This window comes from Hemibagrus wyckioides, linkage group LG09 (assembly GCF_019097595.1).
Source record: "Hemibagrus wyckioides isolate EC202008001 linkage group LG09, SWU_Hwy_1.0, whole genome shotgun sequence".
In the NCBI taxonomy this organism is placed as follows: Eukaryota; Metazoa; Chordata; class Actinopteri; order Siluriformes; family Bagridae; genus Hemibagrus; species Hemibagrus wyckioides.
The window spans coordinates 3060338-3081004 of record NC_080718.1 but is presented as its reverse complement, the minus strand read 5'-3'; the positions used below and the strand labels follow the sequence as shown (position 1 = coordinate 3081004).

The following is a 20667-nucleotide window of genomic DNA, read 5'->3' as shown; positions in this document are numbered from 1 at the left end:
GTGTGTGTGTGTGTGTGTGTGTGTGTGTGTGTGTGTGTGTGTGTGTGGTGAGCGTGTAGTGAGCGTGTAGTGAGCATACTCTTAGGGTCCTAGTGTGAAATGTGTCTCAGCATTTTTCCAGTAACACACAAACAATTTCAAAAACAGTGCATTAAGGTTTTATTTGTTTGTTTTTCTCTTAGTAGTGCTCAAAATTTTTAAACTATGAAAATGAATAAAGGTACATTTTATTACATTCATTGAACATGAACAATACATTGAAAAAAAAAAAAAAAGGCTTTCTTGGTAACAGAAATGGTCATTATTACCAAACGATGCCACCGTAAACCACACAAAACAGAGCGTCCTTGTGCTCAGTGATTGTAGCTGCATTCTTTCACCTGTGTTTCTGGGTTTAAAAAAATTAAATATAAATAAAAAATAAAAGCACAGATTTTCACACGGACACGTGACAACTAAATCATACACACAAACGTTTTCTCACACGACACTCACAAACGAGTCATTCTTTGAAACGTAAAACATCTGTAAAACCCGAGACTGAAACATCCATCACATGTGCAACGCTGTGGAGGGGACAGTCAACGAGTGGGGGAAAAAAAGAGAAGACGATTAATACAATTATGATCGCGTTCACTCGCGGATTGTTGGAAATTTGTGCCTAAACACAGCCAAAGTCACATTCAAGTACAACAAAATATAAGGGATAGGAATGAATCAGATTTATTAAATGTTTACCATTTTCTCATTATGGGGTTTAACGTCTGCTTCTTTAGTTTCGCACTGACGCTAGAAGGCTAACAGTGGTAACAAAAATTCACAATGTTATAATGATTTGTACGAAAATGTTGTTGAATCCTTGAATTTGATTGGTGAGAAGGGTTTGATTAGTTGTCTATAACAGCCGTTCAGGCTACAAGGTCAATGACATGTTAATGTGCTTGTTGGAATATATTACCGTTTCTATAGTAACAGCTACTTCATAAAGATTTTCATATATCGAGGTGTCTGGTGTTAACATTTATGGAAGGAGTCTCCAGTGCTGGTGACACGTTTTTCTCCACAGGACAGTCTTCGAAATGAACAGAGGTCTTTTCTTAACAAGCTAATTTTTATTTGTCTAGTAAAAACATCAAGAGATTGATGAGTCTTATAATGAATGTTTACAGAAACTAACTTTATTATGAACATTAAATATACGGGTCATGGCTTGTAAAAGTAAAAAAGATTCGTACATCTACATTAGCTATTTAGCTCCAATGCACAAAGTAAAGAAGCAAACTTTGGACATTTCTGATCACTGTGAGGCAAAATCTGGGCCGAATCACATGAACTCTCAGTGAAAAAAACTGTCAGTCTCTATACACGTTGTGTGCTAATAGCTTAAGTTTGCTGAGAAACCTGCAATCGTGATAAAAAGAAGAATGGGGTATGACAGCATGAAATCACTTGTGTACACAATTTTATGAAACAAAACAAATGTAGGTATGCACCAATCCATTTTTAAACACTAATGTGGCACCAAAGTGATTTATGTAGTGACGTTTTTCACCTAAAAAAAAACCCTTGCTGTCGTTGAGATCATTGCATTTCAGTGTTTCAGTTCACAATGTGCTTTAAGACGATTTGTGTCCTGTGTCAACGTTCACGTAACAAGCTAACTCGAAGGTTTGTCAGGTGAACCTAGGGAAACATTTACAATGACTTACTCCAAGAAATGTAGGTCAATTTAATCAAATGGCACACACACATTCACACTGCTGCTTTGATAGGAACACGTACGATCAGGCAATGATCAGCTGATCAAACATCAGCAACTAGGCAAATGCTGAAATTCATGCAGATGCAGGTCAAGCGATTCAGTTAACGTTTACATCACAGATCGGAATGGGGAGAAAATGTGATCTTGGTGCCAGATACTTAGTATCAGAGATCTCCTGGAATTTACCCAAACAAGCATTCTCAAATGTTTATACAGAGTGTGTACAAAAAAAAAATCCAGACAGCAGCAAATCTTCAAGAATTCAGAACTGCCTTGTCAATGAGAGAGATCAGAAGTCTAGTTCAAGCTTACAGGAAGAACTGAAATAATTACTCTTTACAACCATGGTGAGCTGAAAAGTGTCTCAGAATCACAACACACTGAACCCTGAAGCGGCTGGGCCACATATCGGGTTCACCAAAGGGTAGGGGATCACTAAAACTGAAAGCTGACAGAGTTATGCTGCAGTCACATGACTGGATAATTGCAGAAATAAGCAAGGGTACGCATGGTCCTATTAAAGTGGCCGATATGTGTAGCTTGTTGATATAAGGTTGGATTATGCCTGGCTTCATCCCCATGATCACCATTATATGACTTTACCACTTATACTACAAATTGTCAAGCTGTTATGAACCCTGCATCTGTCGTGAATGGCTTATGAAAAGGTTACGTAGCCCTATGCAAGACAATTCAGTAATGTTAAGCAAAACGTCACCAAAAAACCCAAACTTTCACGGCAGAATCAGAATTAGTATGGGATTGGTGCACCCCTGAAGAAGAAAAAAAAAACATATAATGGCACCCATGTCGAAGAATATGCTTAGTAGTGAGATGTTAGTACCATTAATTTTGTATCTCATATACACTTACAGCATATACTCATTCAAACGTCATAAAAATAGACCTTTCCAAAAACATTCATCCCATCTGGCACGTTTTGGCACTTAGCGAGCATCTTTAAAGTCTTTGCTCATTGGCCACAGTTGACTGCCTCCATCCAGGAGAACACTAACACTTCTCTGAAGTTCTCAGTACCATGAGCAGGCTCTAAAAGGTTTTAAGGTGTCTTGTTATGTCAACTAGTGTGCAAGTGGAATTTTAGGAAATCACAATGGAAATTGGGGGGATTGTGCAGATCAGGGAGTCTCTTTAGACTTATCATGGCAGGTCCACGTATTAATTCTTGGGGAAGGAGCAGTATTGGTAAGTACTTAGATCAGAAGCAGCACCAGTTGACCACCTCAGTTCTCCCTGGTCCCTTTTTTGAAGCTGAATATCTAAAAATACACAGAGGTTTACCATATATACCATATCTCCTGCCTCTTGAAGGTCCATAGAGTGGCCTTTGTGTGTGCCTGACACAGCCTGAATATTAAACCCCAGGCTGGTCACTCAGTTCTGTGGCGTGATGTTGTGAGTCTGAGGAGTGGAGTAGTAGTCCTGTGGAGTGGAGTAGTAGTTGTGGTGCTGGTTGGTCTGGATGCTCCCATAGGAGAGGAGAAGTGGAGCGGAGGAGGTATGGGGTGCAGTGAACGTGAAGCTGCCTGTTTTTTGTATGGATCCATACCAACTTGCGCCTAGCTGAGACGTCGAAGACATGGTACTGCTGCAGAAAAGAGAAGGACAAGAGGACGAAAAAAGCTTTTTAGCAGGACCACGTTATTTCTTATTTGACACTGATTCATGAATTTCTAAGCTCTTTATGATTAAATCAAACTAGGTGTGTTAGCAGGAGGATGATGCTTTCAGCCTCTGCTATGAAAAGCTGTGAACTGGCCTTGAATTGTGATTGGCCGTCTGCTTCTTTGTAAAAGTCAGATAAATTACTATGTTCCACATGCATCATTTCCTATTTTGTACAGTTACTGTGTGCACACAAACCTTCCCCTTTCACCCCTGGAGCTGACGCTTCTGGACAGGTCATCATCACTATCATAGCGCCTTGGATTGTCAAAGAAATACGCCCTGGAGTTGAAACTGTGACTGTGGATCATGCCGCCTGGTGCCTGAGAAAACAAACATGCAAACATCTGTTCAATAGTTCGTCGCAGTGGATTTTTCCACTTGCCTGACTCGAGACTGACGTGACTCATTAATTCTGTCTGACAGGACTACCGTCTACTCCTGTGGAGCTTAAAGCAGCAGATTAGTTTGAGTCGTCATGGAGGAAACACCAGGCAACACGGTAAAGGGTCGGAACAAGAGGAAACAAACGTCTCACCAGGTTCTGATTAGGCCGCTGAACTCGGAAAAACACCACGAGGAGGGTGGTGGGGACAAACTCCCAGAAAAACAGGACAATCCCAAACACCAAGTAGGCCTTCCCGCTGATCTTCTCTACATCATCCTGCAAGTGTGCACACACACAACGTTAATATCAATATGTAAAGCTTTTCTTTTCATATTTCTAGGCCTTATCTGTTATGCCTCACAATGTGTTTGAAAATTTGCAACTTCACTGATAGGTTTAATAAAAGAGAGATCTTCCCTGTAACTTAGTGGAATAGGCAAATATACAGTAGGCATCCTCGTTTTTTTTGACAATCTGGACACCATGTATGGATGCAGATATACTGCATACACCTAGGAACTGACCTAGTTATTTCCGCTGTGAAGAATGTGGGGTGTTTTTGCCTGACATCTGAGGATGGCCAAGCTTTTTGGACGACTGGAAAAGGTCTTTTTGTTTCTATGGTGACACATAATTACTGCTTTTTTTTTTTTTTACTTTTGAAAACCCCATAGGTTTTACAGAACAAAATGCTCGGTGATTGGAATGATGGAGACAGAAGCGAGAAAAACAAAACAGCATTAATGCAGATCATGTGAACAGACAGGCACTCAAGGGTTCTGAGAAAAGTATGACGTGGCCACCATAACCTCCACTCCTGTCTGGACCACGAACTGCAGGCTTGTCTGGAATATTTCAGCCAAGCCGATCAGGACAACAGCAAATTTTAGCCTTGCCATTTGAACAAGAACATAATCACTTCTATACAGACTATATTTAACCGTTCTGTCTACAGCTAATTCCCTTCATCTCTCTGTCTCTGCTGCATTAACGTCACTGCCAATATGGAAATGAGGCATGTAACAAGATGCTTTTTTTTTTTAAATTTTGAAATAGATGAAATCAATTTAGGCAGGCATCTACACAACTAGGCACCCTACCCTAGTCACCTACAGTCCCAGCCAAAAGTATTGGAACAGCAATGACCTATTTATTTGTTTGATTCCCTTCCCTATATACTGAGGATATTTGAGTTTGAAATCAAAAGATGAATATGAAACAATAAATCGGATGCTCAAGGGTCTGCCCAGTAGAAATAGGTTTTGCTCAACAAGAAAATAAATGAAAGTGAGCATTGCTGGAGATGGTACCTGGTCGGAGAAGCTGTACCAGCCGTAGCTGAAGGGAGTGGCCCGGTCTTTGGGAGATATAGCCACTACGGCGAGATTATAACACGCTCTTGATGTGTAGAGCAGGATAACTGCTGCTCCGGTGGCTGTGGCCTGACACACTGATGTCCCCTGAAGGACACAAACACAAGGACCATTAATTAACCTAATGCTAATGCTTTTGGAACATAAAACATGGTTACATAAAACTCCAAGACTGTCTATATACATATTTTAAAAAGTACACAAAAAATATACACATACATTTGAGAAGATTCATACTTTACACCACTCCTAAAACCTCAGAGCTGAACAATGTAAATCTGTTAGCTAGCTAGTGCTAGAGCGCTGCAATCCCCTCTTACTTGTTAGCTACATTCTTGTAGCTCCAGTTCAAAATTAACACAAAATGCAGACAGCAAACGTAAAACATCTTGATATTAGAAGATAATTGTAAGTATATTCAATTGTTTTCTCCCAGGAATTCACTACAATAGTTATTTTCAAGGATTTAGTCTGGAACTTACATTCCAGTCATGCTAGTACTTTAAGAAATTAGCTCTCTGGCAAGATGACTTCTCTGGAGGATTCAGATAACCAGAGTGAAGGGAATTTCCCTTCTAAAGCATGCATTCTATATTAAAAAGTAAATATACAAACATATTTGAAACTATTCATACTTTCATGCCATTCCTCTTACCTCAGTGCTGAACCATGCAAAACTGTTAGCTAGCTAGCTGCACTCTCCTCTTAATTGTTAGCTACCTTCTTGTAGCTCTAGTACAAAAATTAAAGCAAAATGCAGACACCAAACTTAAAACATCATTATAGGATAATAGTAAGTATATTCAATCATATTTTTTTTATCCCAGGAATTCACTACAATAGTTATTTTCATGGATATAGTCTGGAGCTTCTGTCATGCTAGTAATTTAAGAAATTAGCACCATGACCAGAGGACTTTCTTTTGAATTTTATGTAAAGAAGTCAGATAACCAGAGTCATGTGAATTTCTCTTCCCATAATCATACCTTCGATTCCAGATAAACATTAGCGGAGGACATCTTGGCTAGTTTACAGATGCAGGTGGCGAGTGAGATGGCACACAGCACGAAGAGGCTGTCGTTGATTAGCACGCGAGCCAGAACTATATGTTTTGCATTGCTAGCTTCCATGTTCTTCTGGGTCAGCACCATTAGAGAGCATGTAACGTTCACCACCAAGAAGAAGATGCTGATGAACAAGAAGGCCAACTTCAGGGGTGTTCTGCACAGTGAGGGAGAGAGAGAGAGAGAGAGAGAGAGAGAGAGAGAGAGAGAAAGAAAGAGAGAGAGAGAGAGAGAGAGAGAGGGCCATAAAACTTATATTCCTTCATCAGTGCATATGCCAATCATATTGCTAAAGCTATCGATAAAATCATTATTAAGGAAATACCAAAAACTAATCATTTTACCACAATGCTTCTGCTGACTAGCCATGCATCAAAGGGCAGGTTTATGATAGTCTTCCACATTTACAATATTCCAATTGTTAACACTTGGTTCCATTATTAAGATTAGCTAGATAATGTAATACTGGTCAAATCTGTGTGTTTACCTCCTTTCTAGCAATCATCTTGTCCCTTGATACAACTTTCTGATGGTATTATTTGTCCTGCATGTTTTTACAAACAGAAACTTTCAGCATCTGTCAATAATTCTGGAGACTTTTCCATTTTTTGACTTTGCAAGAAGTGATTTTAAGTGAGTAGTTATAAAAAGTAAATGGACTAGAATCTGAGTGATAATTATGAAGATTCCACTAATCCACTAACAAGTAGCTGACAGTAGTTCCATGCATTAGATCAAGTGTCAAGCCACTACGTATTTCTCCCTAATAAATACGGAACTTCCTTCTTTGACAGGAAACCAACCAACAGAGCATGTTCTTTGATGTTCTGAGATATAAAGCAGATGTTCTTTAAGGTTCTTTATTTAAGGTGTGTCCTTTAAGATGAATGATGAAGACAAGATCATGAAGGATGGTCTGAACATGATGAGAATATTATATTGACAAGATTTTTTTTACAGTATTATGTCTTTTAATATCTATTAAAAGTGCTGTCGAACGTCAAGATAAAAAAATTGTTCCATTTGTCATTAAATCATGACAGGAAATTCACTTCAACCAAACAAATTCAAATAAAGGTGAAACATCATAGTCATATTCATACAACTAACAGACAACTTTTTATCCAGACGCCAGTCAGTCTCATGGTGTGTTCTCCATCTGTGTCAACCATCTGTTTTTTCAGTAATTTGTTAGGCTGCAATATTTGTTTTGGTGTCATTATCTCACCATCTCGATCCATGATCGGCGATCCGAACCAGTAATTCAGTACAAAACACTGGAGAGTCGCCACTTTGACCTGTTTATAAAGGTTTCATAATCATCCATTGTATTGTAAATATACTACTTACTTGTATTTGCTGAGTTCTGGGGAATATTTCGCTTTGGCTTTACACATGATCTGTTAGAAGAGAGATAGAAAGAGAGAGAGAGAGAGAGAGAGAAGGAGAGGTGGATTAACATGATGTAAGTTTGTAGGTTTATTTGGTTTCTTTTAAGACCACACTAAAGCAGAACCAAGAGCAATGTATTGAGTTTGTGACCACTGATTGTACGGAAGTACAGCTGATTAATTTTTTCTGAAAGTAGTTCCGGCTGCGGAATTTCTCAATGCGCTTCTTGTAATACGTTATTTCTGTAGTAAAAACCTCCACCGAGACTCGTATAGCAGATATTCATAGCACATACTCCACATGTTGTACATGTGTTCATGTTTATGTTGAACTTTTGGAAGGAGTCTCCGGTGTCAGTGCTAACAGTTCCGTTTTCTTCAAGATGAGTTTCTTCCTCCAGCCTCTCTATTTTCCTCTTCTTATTTTGGGTAATAAATTTGAATTAAAAAACTCAAAAAACACAGACTTTACTGTGAAGGAAAGTTTACAGGACAGGTTTTATTCTTATATTTAAAAAAGGATTATGTGGAGCCATTAAAAATTGGATGTGACCATGTAAGGGTGTAACGAAACACCCACACAGTTCCAATATTTCAGTTCAAAATGTTAATGAAGGAAAACAAAGACTGAAAAGTTTAAACAATGCTAAACAATTTTTGTCTCTGGAAAACAAACAAACAAAAAAAATCGCTGCAAATTTTCTACAGATTTAGACCAAAATTCTGGAAAAAAACAAAAACATTGAAGCGAAATCAAGCATTTTTGACCGCAATAAATCACAAATATATATATTTTTTAATTATATATTTTTTTATTTTTATATATTATTTAATAAATAAATCACACCAATTGTTAGCAAAATGCTGCTTTATAACAGGACTTTCACAGCTTGGGACAGTAAATTAAATGACATTAATTCGGGTGGTCATGCCAGGCTGCGAGATAACACCCGTTGTTGATTATTTTCCTTTAACAGCACTCCACTCGTGTGTTTTATTCCTTATGCAATACATTTTTGTCTATCAGTTTAAATTGTTTACTTACAAAATAGCTAATGTGGCAATGTTGTGTAAGACAAAAAAAAAAAAAAGTCATTAAGATCAATAAATTTTGTTTGCCTTTAAACTGTTAATCAGCATCATGATATAGTAAAGCCCTGATCATTTTCTGGTCCACCAAACACTGCAGATCAATTCAAACAGAAATATCTCTACTGACTGAGCAAACAGCTCTTTTCTACAGTGGGATTCTTACAGAACTGCTCAAATGCTTTGGCCTTTCCTAACAAAAGCTTGCTTATTTTTATTTCTTTTCTATCTGAGGTTCTTACAGTGCTGCCAAGGTGTTAGAACGGTCCACTGAACTCATCCTGAGCCCAGTCCTCTATCTGCTAATAAAAACTGCCATGTTTTAGCTACAGGACATCTCGCACAAATCCAGGACTCAGAGATTTATTTTATTATTTATTTATTTTATTTAAAACCTGCCTGAAATTTCCACACACACCACAGTTATTCAGACACAGAAATAGTTTTGTTATTTACTATTTTCTAGTATGAGGCGGTGAAATGAAATTACAGCAGGACAAATCCAGTGTAAACACTCAGCTCAATATAGTAGCACATGTTTTGGATTAAGATGAAGTTAACGTTATGTAATATAGATTTGGATGCATTTTGTAGCTAGATGTTGAGCTGTAAATTCAACTGTCCAATCAGGGAATGGTATCAAAATAAAGATATAAAACAAAGACACACAATGGACGGAAATAATCAAATGTGGTAAAATGTTTGGCACCCCTTGCATTTTGTACTTTTATGCTACCTCTCTTTGCAGCATTACAGCACTAGGACTTCTCTGAGAACAAGGCTTTTCATTACAGCACTGAGACTTCTTCCTTCCATGCCATAATGATGACATGAGGGAATCTGAGAGCAAACCACAGTACACAATCTCTCCATGTCCTCCACGGTCTTATTTCTTATTTATGTGGAATCTCTACTTCAGCTCACCCTTCACCTTTACCAAGGATGGCAATAAAAATAATAATAATAAAAATAATAATAATAATAATAATAATAATACTGGATCTGATTGTAGATATTGTGATAGAGTTGGCTTTTTTTTATTTTTTATTAGAAACTGCATCATTATTTTTTTTTAGAAAAAAGATACAGGAAAAAATGTAGCGAAACCCTATGTACACAGATTTTCCATGTTTTGCCACGTATTACACCTTATGTATCTTTTGTCAGCAAATCACATGATACAAAAGCTGTGGCACCACGTGCATACGCAATACCATACGTCAAAGCATATGTGGAACTCATAATAAATCTTACCAAGCAAGTTCATAGCATAGCTGCATTTTACTGTATTGCATTGTATTTTATTTTATTATATTCTTTTGTATTGACGCTCACAAAACTCCATAAAAAGCAAAATGATGACTCGACTGTGAAAAAGAGTCTCCTAAGTGCTGCATGTGCTGAATCATAAAGCCCACTGATGCAGCTCAGTCTTAGACAATACACTAAACACTCTTGATTCTGTTGTAGGGTGCCATTACTTTTGTCCTATTTGATTTGTTTTGGATCGCTAATATAAAATGATGCAAAACTAGATCACATATTGTTGCTCCAGCTCAACATAGCCTCCACTTTTTCTATACAAACTATACAAAACTATACAAAAACAAAAATGGTCCGAAAATAAACAGTGAAAGTGTACCAAAGGTTTAGTCTTCCAGAGAGAGAGAGAGAGAGAGAGAGAGAGAGAGAGAGAAAGGGATGGAAAGAGGGAAAGAGCAAGACTAGGTCCCCCTGAGAATTCTACATTTACTGAGTGAGAGCTGCTTTAGCTCTCCAATCACACACACACACACACACACACACACAGAATAAGGTCAGCACACTGGCCTGCTGCTGAATGTGAGCCTCAGTTGGCACAAAAAACTCAGCCAAAGCACGAGATTCAGAGTTTACGCCAGGAAGAGGAATTAACACAGAACTGTGAGCAGAGTGGAGACAGAGAGAGAGAGAGAGAGAGAGAGAGAGAGAGTTGGTCAGTGCATTAATTAGTTAGTTAGTCTCTGATTTAATCTGTCAGTGTATCGTTAAGTGAGTCAGTTAGTTAGTACATAAGACAATCACTTAGTTGGTCAATCTGTCAGTGTATTGTTCAGTGATTAAGTGAGTCACTTTGGTCAACCTAAGTCAGTCAAAGTTAGCTACTGAGTCAGTCATTCAATTCAGTGGTCAGTGAGTTGGTCAGTGAGTCACTCAGTGTATCAGTTAGGCAGAGAGTTGGTCAGAGAGTCAGTTATGAGAAAAAATGCTCTATGGCCCATCAAAAATGAGATCCTCTTGAATATTGTTAATATATACAAATTGTACAGACATGCTAATCTTTTTGTTGCATCCCAGTGCACACCTCTAGACTCGACCAGATGCTTCAAGACCTGTTCCAGCAAGCTTCCTTAAAAAGAAAAGAAAAAGGAAATAATGCATAGTGTTTGTCATGTTTGTATCCGTTTATCTGTTCACTCTGGAATAATTCATTCACGTCTGGTTACATCCCTAATATAAACACTTTATTCAAAATCTTTCATGGGAATTTTCTTCATTCTGATTCATTTAAACATAGACGCTGTAGAAGGAAAAAAACACAGAATAAGGAACCTTTAGGCTCACAGCGTCTTGTGATCTAAAAATACAGCGTTATGTGCATTCTACGACACGACGACAAGGAAGAGGAAGAGAGAGAGAGAGAGAGCGAGAGCGAGAGAGAAGTGGTCCCTGGGAACACAACCATAAAACACATTAACACACAACACAATGTAACACAGCAGTGTGAGATTCTGCTTCTCTCGTTCTGCTCACCCCAGCACTCCTTCTTTCTTTTCTTTTTTGCTGAGGGACCAAAGTAAACAAGTTGCAGGATGGATATTCATATGTCTGTCTGTCTGTCTGTCTGTCTGTCTCTCTCTCTCTCTCTCTCTCACACACACACACACAATCTGTATGTTTCTTTTTCTCTTAGTCTCACTAATATACAAAATGATTACAAATCATAATCCATATTTCTTATAAACAGAAAATTTTCTCTCTTCTCTATTTTACAAATCACTACAAAATGACCCAAAACATAACGAAAATCAACACAGTCGAACAAATGTCTTTTGGCCTATAGTGGATGCCCAATGCTCCCTTCCTCCCTAATACCCCCCTACAAACACACACCATCTGACATGTTTACAGGCTCCAACTTCCTGTTTGCCTCCTCAGTTATCAGGGAAATCAAACCAATCCTGTTACCAGGAGCCTCTGCAAAGCCTGAATCACGAGACGGAGAGGATTAAGAGGATTTAACCTCGGCTCTCTTCCAGTTTTACTTCTGTTTGAATATGATAACCTGCCTGACCGTGTGTACACATGTGCAACGTCCTCTTGCGTGGTCCAATCACTTAGCGCACGCACACACATGGCCTGAGAGTGATCAAAAATCCATACATCAATTTAGAGTAAAAAAAAAAAACCAACTAATCTGTCACGGGGTCATATGAAAGTGTTGGACACGGTGTGAAGGTCACGGTCAGAGAGATAGTTCATCGAGTGACGATTATTAACTCAGATAATGTTGAGACTGATGAGATGATGAGACTGCCACAAACCCAATCACCCTGAGGACACTATTACCACAGCGAAGCATGAGACTGGACCTTCATCATGACAACAACCCTAAACATTAACATACAGCAACTACACCTGAGTTGTTTTTAATCAAAGAATGTATCATTCAAAGCCTAGACCATAATCTGATTGTGATGCTTAACTTGCTATTTAATTAGCCTCACAATAAATTTTATGTTTTGACATTTTGCAAATCAAATGGAACATTTTCCAAAGTCCTCTTCAATTTTGAAACACTACAAAAGTTTAAGGGGGTGAATACTTATGCACTATAATATCTTTTAACTTTGCATTCAGGGGGTTTAACTAATTGTCCATATATTTGCTGGGAACTTCTTGATTTCTGTAGGTCATGCAAGTTTATTTTATTTGAGAAAATACTGTGAACTACGAGTTACCATATGCCACATAAGCATGGAGAAATCATACAGTTATTAACGTGCGATGCTTTGGTTGTCCAACAACCTAAAAAGTAGTGTCTAATGTAATCTAAGCAAGCTAGCTGAGTGTTAACGAAGTATATTGTATATGCTAGCGTTTTCAATCTAAGTCTAGCTACATACCAAACGAAAACGTTCCTTTTGAAAAGTAAATACAAAACCCGAGTCTTGTGGATGTTATCATCCACAAACATCTAAGGACTAGCATCTGAGGCAAAACACTGTTAGCGACTGTAATTCTGATGAAAATGGAACAAGGCGCGTCATGGTTGCACACTAAATCCTCAAAACACTTTTTTTCACCTCCGTAAGTCTCATCAACTGACCTCATTACCTATTTCTTCTCTTTAGTAGCCAAGCGATTCTGCAACACCGTGAAAACTTTTGCCAAAGAACCAGTGACCTAGTTACACATTGACACCACATCTAACAGAACATCGGACATGAAAAAAGTCAGAGCAAAAAAAGTCGAGGGAAGTTATTCTAATAAGAGAAGTATGAAGGGTTGTGTGTTTTTAGCTTGATTATGGGGTTCAGCTCAAAATGGAGATCAAGATATTTTTGGTCACAATGCTGTTTCCAAAAAAAAAAATAATGTTTGGTTGTGTCCATGGTCAGAATTGAACGTCTTTGTCATGTCAGTGGAGGTTAATATGAAGCTCATATGAAAGTCTCAGGAATTTTTGAAGTATTTCAGTTGGGGCAATATATTTATAAAGAAGTTCCAAAAAAAACCCTATTTTTTTCCACACAAATGTATCTATATCTATCTAATATGAAGCCCATTTCTGCTCTCTGAGATGCAAGTGCTAAAATCATAAGCAGCTAAAATCTGAAGGCGTTATCTTCAACCACTGTGTAAGGTTATCTGAACAGATGTAAACACACACGTCCTACACTGGAAGCCAACAGAGTCCTGAATCATTTTTTATCAGACTTGCAGCGATCAAATAATTTACTGTTCTGCTGTGAAATGAAAAGCCAGTGAGTGAACTGGTAAAAAAAAAAATATATATATAGTAACCAATCAGGCGTCAAGTAGAGAAAGTAGAGACGGAAAAAGTAAAACAGTGGAGCATGAGATGCCAGTGAGGGAGAATAAGAATAGATTCAGTTATATGTTCAATGTTTTCAGAAATTTTCTGATATATCTAATAAAATCGTTTACATGAAAAGTGCATACACTGCCCTAAAATACTCCCCTAAACCTAATTACATAAGTCCCAGACTTACGAACAATCGAGTTGCGAACTTTGACAGATACGGACGGTCCTCGCATTACGAACATCCGTAGATGCGAACAAATAGCGGACGTAGCTCACGTGTCTGCTGGACGTGGTCACAGTTGTGCTGCCGTGTGCTTACTGTACAGCAGTATAGCGCTCAATCAGAGCCAAGGATGTCCAGAAGCAAGAGGAAAAGCAGTGGTGATGTGGAGGGGAACTGCTAGGAAGCGCAATGCAATAACCAAAACAAAACAAAAGTGAATATAATTGAGAGATCGGACTGCGGCAAAAAGATGGTAGACGTCGCTCGTTCTTAGAACATGAATCGTTCAAACATTGGCACGATTCTAAAGAACAAGGACAATGAGTATGGAACATGTGAAGTCTGCTAAAAGTAAAAATAGATTATTTACACTATTTTTGTGTGTGGTTGTGGTTTTTTATGCTTTACATTGTATATTAGGGGCGTTGGTGGCTCAAGTGGTTAAGGCTCTGGGTCGTTGACCAGAAGATTGCCACTGTTGGGCCCTTAAACAAGGCCCTTAACCCTCTCTGCTCCAGGGGCGCTGTATCATGGCTGACCCTGCACTCTGACCCCAACCTCCAAGGCTGGGATATGCGAAGAAAGAATTTCACTGTAATGTATACGTGACAAATAAAGGCTATATTTGTGTTTTGTCCGACTTACGGACTTTCTCCTGGAAAGTCGGAGACTTACTCTACAAGCGGAAATACAGACTGTATAACCAGTTAATCAGCACAGATACAGCATCGTATTTGCTCCTATAAGCGAGAAGCACTTCGTCCTGCCTACTTCCTTCCTTTCTTGTGCGATCTCGGCAAAAATCACACGCACATCTAGTGAGCGCATCGGCGTGCAGGTAGCATTGAGAAGGAAAACAACATTCCAGCATGTTCTAACAGAACACGTTTCCAGCCGTGTGTGAACGACGTGAAACGAATCCTCAGGTGGACCTTTCAAAAAAAAAGAAGAAAAAAAAAAGAATTCTGCATGGGTGTGTGTGTTTCTAAATATCATAACTCACTTTTTTGCACTTCAGCAAGAAAATAAGCAGAAAACATAAGGATATTGTCTAACACCTTAGAGAACTGTTACGTAATTAGTTATAAAACACAACGTATCTGGTTATGGAGATATATATATATATATATATATATGGTTATGGTGCTTTAGGAAAACAATCAACCGCAGTGCAGCGTGATGTAAATAATTACAAAATTTAATTTATTTAATAAACGTCATGATTATGTTTAGCGGTTTCTAGTTCCGTAAACCGCATTCATTCCTGTTATCGCTTACATTATAGCAGCTTTGATCTTTTCTATTGAAGTTAATAAGATTCATGTTCACCCAGTTAAAATAAACTGTAAACCAGTTCAAATAAACAGCTATAATCCTGTGACACTGGAGACTCCTTCCATCTCCTAACAGATAACTTCCCCACATCAACAATTATACATTTTTCCTTGAGCTTTAACAAGACTGAACAAGCTGTTGCTATGGAAACCTATTACGACGAGCGCATTAATAGAAACATTTACGTAAGCAATTACAATAGAGCATTATAAAATGGATAAGACATACTTTTTGGCCATTTAGAGTTACGTTTAATGTTGTGGAACATCCGTGAAAGAAGAAGTGGAGCAACTAGTTCCAGGTACAATTAAATAAATATATTTCTATTCGTTTTTGTCATTTTATTGCTACAGTTATGACAATATGTCAAGATTAACAGAAGATCAGGATAAGATTAAACTGACCGAAACTCACCGTCGTGTCTTGCTTTAATATCGAGTCTGTAAAATATCTGTGGCATGTACTGAACAGAAGCTAAGCAGAACCGTTTCCTGTTTACACCTCACACAAAAATAAAAATTCCTTAATTGCTATTTTTATAAAATTCCTAACTCATTATAGTTCAGCAACCCACATAATCAGTCCCTGTTGTTGGTTTCTGGGATCGAACAAGTCGCGTTGTGGGGGAAAAAAATACTTCCAGGTCTCAAAGGAAACTAGAAATGCTGATATGTGCAGGTTTTATTTGCTATTTTGATACACAGCCTGCTCCTGTGCACTCCAGATTTATTTCCGAATGGGAGCGGATGCTGTTTTTTTGTCTGAGTGCCCCACCACACACACACACCCTTTGTCAAGCTTGCAACAACACCATGACGTAATGCTCCTGCATCGGCTGCTGCATCGCCTGAAGCTTTAAAAAAAACCCAGAGTGTTTTTCACTAGACGCCCAGACAGACACGAAAATAGAAACAACTCCTCTTTATTTTGCCGTTAGCGCCAACACGTCGGGTCGGAACTCCGACAGGACATAATGCGCGTGTAGTTCCAAAGTAAAGACAGCAGAGCCAGCCACTTAGGTTTCTCATAGGTCACTGTCTCGTATGCTGACTACATCGTATGGAAGACGCTAAATAAGCAAGTCCTGACTGATATCTGGGCGGCAAAAAAGGGGTCACAAAGTAAACTAAGTGAAAGTTATCTGATTAGATCACTTCCGCTCTTTATTTTCACTTAATCAGACACTACAGACAATTTAGAGATGCCGATCTGCCGACATCATACATCTTCGGACTGGGGGAGGAAACCAGAGAACCTGGAGGAAACCTCACACACACACACACACACACACAGAGCAGAGGTGTGTATCAAACCCCTAACCCCAGAGGTGTGTGGCAAACATGCAAACCACTAAGCCACCACACCTTTTGTTAATTAAATAAACCATATATTGTGCAGCGCTTGTATTATTACTGCACAATTATTTTCGTGTCTTGCACAAAAATCAAGCACTAAAACTACATGAAATCTTTTAGAAACGAGACGATCTTTGTGTTGGAATTCATTCTGCCTTTCCTTAAACGTCTCAACAGTGAAGAGCACTGCAGAACTGAGAGCACAAACACCCTTAACATGTCATCTGTCTAATCTAAATGTTATCAAAATGGAGCCTCGTAGGTCTAGGAGGGTTTTAAAATCAAAAAAAGAATTGAGCTTGTTTGTGGAGGTCAGTCTTTTGCTAATAAGAGTGTCTAGTTGTTTTACTTCAGATAATGGATTAGATAATGGATTACTGATGAAAAAAGCAACTCTTTGAATTTCTGTGTTGAAGTAAAGCGCAAAATATTAATCTACTCTCGGTTTTTAAAATCCATTGTTTTGTTAGATTTGGAGATTTGTTTTTCTATTAAGATTCATGCTGGATAGAGACTTAACAGCAGGTCTTGGCTAAATGTCAGAGTACAATGGATTTATAACATACAACAGAGCCATGGTGCAATCTGACTGGTTCTCAGGTTAGCAGATTTATTACTAGTGTAGTCGTTAATCTGTCTGTCTATTGGGTTTAATCCGAACTCAAAATGAAGTAGCGTCTAAAATAAAGTCAGCTGACATGCTGGAGGTTAAACAATAAAAAACTGGAGTAATGAGACCAGTTAGATCCAGAGGATTTGTTTAACAGTTCTGGCCTGAAAAGTTTACCTTTGCTCTAAATAATTCAATAGTTTTCATGATGTCAGTCCAGATGTTTTTGTAAAGGGACTCACAAGCCCAGACTATCGTTTAGTAACTATTATGTTCAAGAGCAATGCAAAGGGGAAAAAAAGAAAGCACTGCATGCCCCAGTGGTGCTTCTTTTCTTTCTGTTAATAAAAAACAGCCTTGTAGAGATCAAATTTGCAGATCAAGTTTAACCTTGGCCTGTGAATCCAACATTTTTTTTTTTTTTGCACCAGCTCAATGATCAGCCGTAACATTAAAACCACTGACTGATGAGGTGAATAATAACTGATTATATTGATTACAGTGGCACCTGTCAAGATGTGGGATATATCAGGCAGCAAGTGAACAGTCAGTTCTTAAAGTTGATGTGCTGGACGCAGGAAAAATGGGCAAGAAGACTGGGTCCAAATCCGCAGGTTAGATTTTCATGTGTTCGGAATAAGGGGATGTTTCTGACCAATAAAAAGCAATAATACGTTTTTTAAAGTAATCTTTCTTTCCTTCCTTCTTTCCTTCCGTCCTTCCTCCCTCCAATCTTTTCCTGCTGATCAATAAAAAGCAATAATTCTTTCTTTAAAATAACTTTTCCTTCCTTCCTTCCTTAACTTTCTTTCTTATCCTCCTTCCTTCCTTCCTTCTTTTCGACCTTCTTTCCTTCCTTCCTTCCTTCCCTCCCTCCCTCCCTCCCTCCCTCCCTCTAATCTTTCTTTCCTTCCTTCTTTCCTTCCTTCCTTCCTTCCTAATCTTTCTTTCCTTTCTTTCTTCTTACCTTCCTTCCTTCATTTCTTCCTTCTTTCCTCCCTTCTTTCTGTCCTTCCTTCCTTCTGTCCTTCCTTCCTCCCTCTCTAATCTTTCTTTCTTTTCTTTCTTTTCCTCCTTCCTTCCTTCCCTCCCTCCCTCTAATCTTTCTTTCCTTCCTTCCTTCCTCCCTCCCTAATCTTTCTTTCCTTCTTCCCTTCCATCCTTCCTCTAATCTTTCTTTCCTTCTTTCCTTCCTTCCTCTCTCTCTCTCTCTCTCTCTCTCTCTCTCTCTCTCTCATAATATACACATTGCAAATCTAACCATTTCAAACTATAATGTCAGCATTTAACTTCACTTTTTGTGACGATCCAATATCCCCAATTATGTTTTTTTTATTTTTGTTTCTATAAAAACACAACAATTAGCATTGTTTAAATTTCTCTTCCTGGTTCTGAAGACCTGAACAGTCCAGGGAACAATATGTGACTCATCACCTACTGTACAGCATATAGAGTAATAAAATAAAACAGTCGGGTGTGCGGTTATAGGAAGATAATCAATGACAGAGTGGTGTGAGGTTTTTCTGACATGGGAAAGACAGGGAGCTTCTCTGTCTCTAGACAAACACACAGGCCAAGAAAATCCGTACAAAAGTGTAAACCCAGTTCAAATGTCCCATGAGGTAGAACTAATAACACATCTACTCCTACTCCAAATAATACTACTATTACTACTCCTAATCCTACTACTGATACTCCTAACACATTCCTAATACTACTTTTACAGCTATTAAGCAGAAGAAGAAGTAGAAAAAGAAATGGAGGAGGAAAAAGAGAAAGAATAGAAATACTATAATTACCATGCCCACCACTTTTACTACTAATAATACTGCTGCTACTTCAACTAATACTACCATTACTACCCCTAATGTTACTACTTCTACTCCTAAAGCAACTATTCCTATTCCTATACTACTATTACTGCTATGAAGAAGAAGAAGAGGATTAGAATGAAGAAAAAAAAAACCATAATTATTATTCCTACCACTACTCCTACTTCAACCAGTACTGATTCTCCTACTACAACTAATACTAATATTACTACTCCTACTACTACACTCCTAACACAACTGTTCCTATTCCTGCTCCTACTACTGAGTTTACCAAGGAGAAGAAAACAAAGAGAAAAATACTTTAACTACTAATCCTCCTAGTTTTATTAATAATAATACTCCTGTTTCAACCACTAGTGATTCTCCTAGTGGGAGATTAATACTGATATCGCTACGCCTTATACCTTCTAGGAGGAAAAAGGAAGAAGAAGATGAGGAGGAGGAGGAAGAGGCAGAAGAAGAGTACTTCAGTTACTACAACTAACATTAATATCAGTACTACATCTACTAATAATCCTCCTCCTCCTACTACTACTGCAACTAATAATAAAAATAAGCAAGTTATGTTTGGTCATTTTTGTATTGGGTGCTTGCAGTATGGATCTGTTTGGCCACTGTAGATGGATCAGTTGATGTCTGACCTGTGCGAAGTAGAGGTTGAGGAGGCAGAGGGTGCAGAACTGCAGGCACACAGGGAAGCAGTAGAAGAGCCAGAAGGGCAGCGGCTGCAGTTGGCTCGCCTGGGCCATGTTGTTGAAGTAGAAGGAGAAGAGTGTGGTCCTGAGGGCCGACCAGAGCAGACACAGGAAGAGGAACACAGTCCGGTAGCTGAGGCGCTTGTGGCCATAGTGCAGGATGAGCCAGAGCTGTGAGTAGATGAAGAAGAAGAGCAGAGAGTAGAGGAGCGTGTGCACGGCCGTGAGCGCCAGGTCCAACACGGCGCCTTCATCATCATCATCCTCCCCCTCATCTTCAGGCGTGAACGCACCGAGCTGCTGGAGATGATTCTCAAGTGGCAACATGTCGACAAATCAAACAACAAGAAGTCTTGTCTTTAAAATCCACAAAAAATATCCCACAAACTTTTCATAGATCTTTTTCCTAGAATTATCACAAACGTCATGGCAAAGTTGAACAGAAAACTCTGTATAACTAACAAACTTGATTGTTTTTTTTTTATCGGTCATAGATTAAAAAATCGGCAAGCCAAAACAAACTGGATAAAACAAACATCTACAGAGAGAAAGAGAGAGAGAAAGAGAGAGAAAAGGAGCTCGGTGCAAAAAAACAACTCCAGCTGAAAAAAAGAAGAGAGGAGCGCAATCAGCTGGGGTATGCTGCAGTTTAGGACACGCCCCTTAACCAATCAGCTGTCGCAAGCGATCGCTAAACCCCCACTTCTTGCCCAATCAGATTAAAAGGGTACTCCGGCTTGTGCCCCGCCTTCTTATCAATGCTAGGAAACTAATT

The 20667-nt window shown here is 38.6% G+C and overlaps 1 protein-coding gene and 1 long non-coding RNA gene across 2 annotated transcripts in view; both read right to left on the bottom strand.

Annotated features, from left to right (window-relative positions):
- Nucleotides 1–20667, bottom strand: part of LOC131359205 (uncharacterized) — a 105783-nt gene that overhangs the window by 66373 nt on the left and 18743 nt on the right. The gene's annotated exons all lie outside the window — the stretch shown is intronic.
- Nucleotides 143–20528, bottom strand: gpr137c (G protein-coupled receptor 137c). The gene is made up of 7 exons (XM_058398854.1): nucleotides 19839–20528; nucleotides 7624–7673; nucleotides 6196–6430; nucleotides 5147–5296; nucleotides 3987–4112; nucleotides 3647–3771; nucleotides 143–3371 (listed from the first exon to the last, which is right to left on the bottom strand). Exons 1-7 carry the CDS (start codon nucleotides 20217–20219, stop codon nucleotides 3158–3160), a joined length of 1281 nt encoding a protein of 426 aa, XP_058254837.1. The 5' UTR covers nucleotides 20220–20528; the 3' UTR covers nucleotides 143–3157.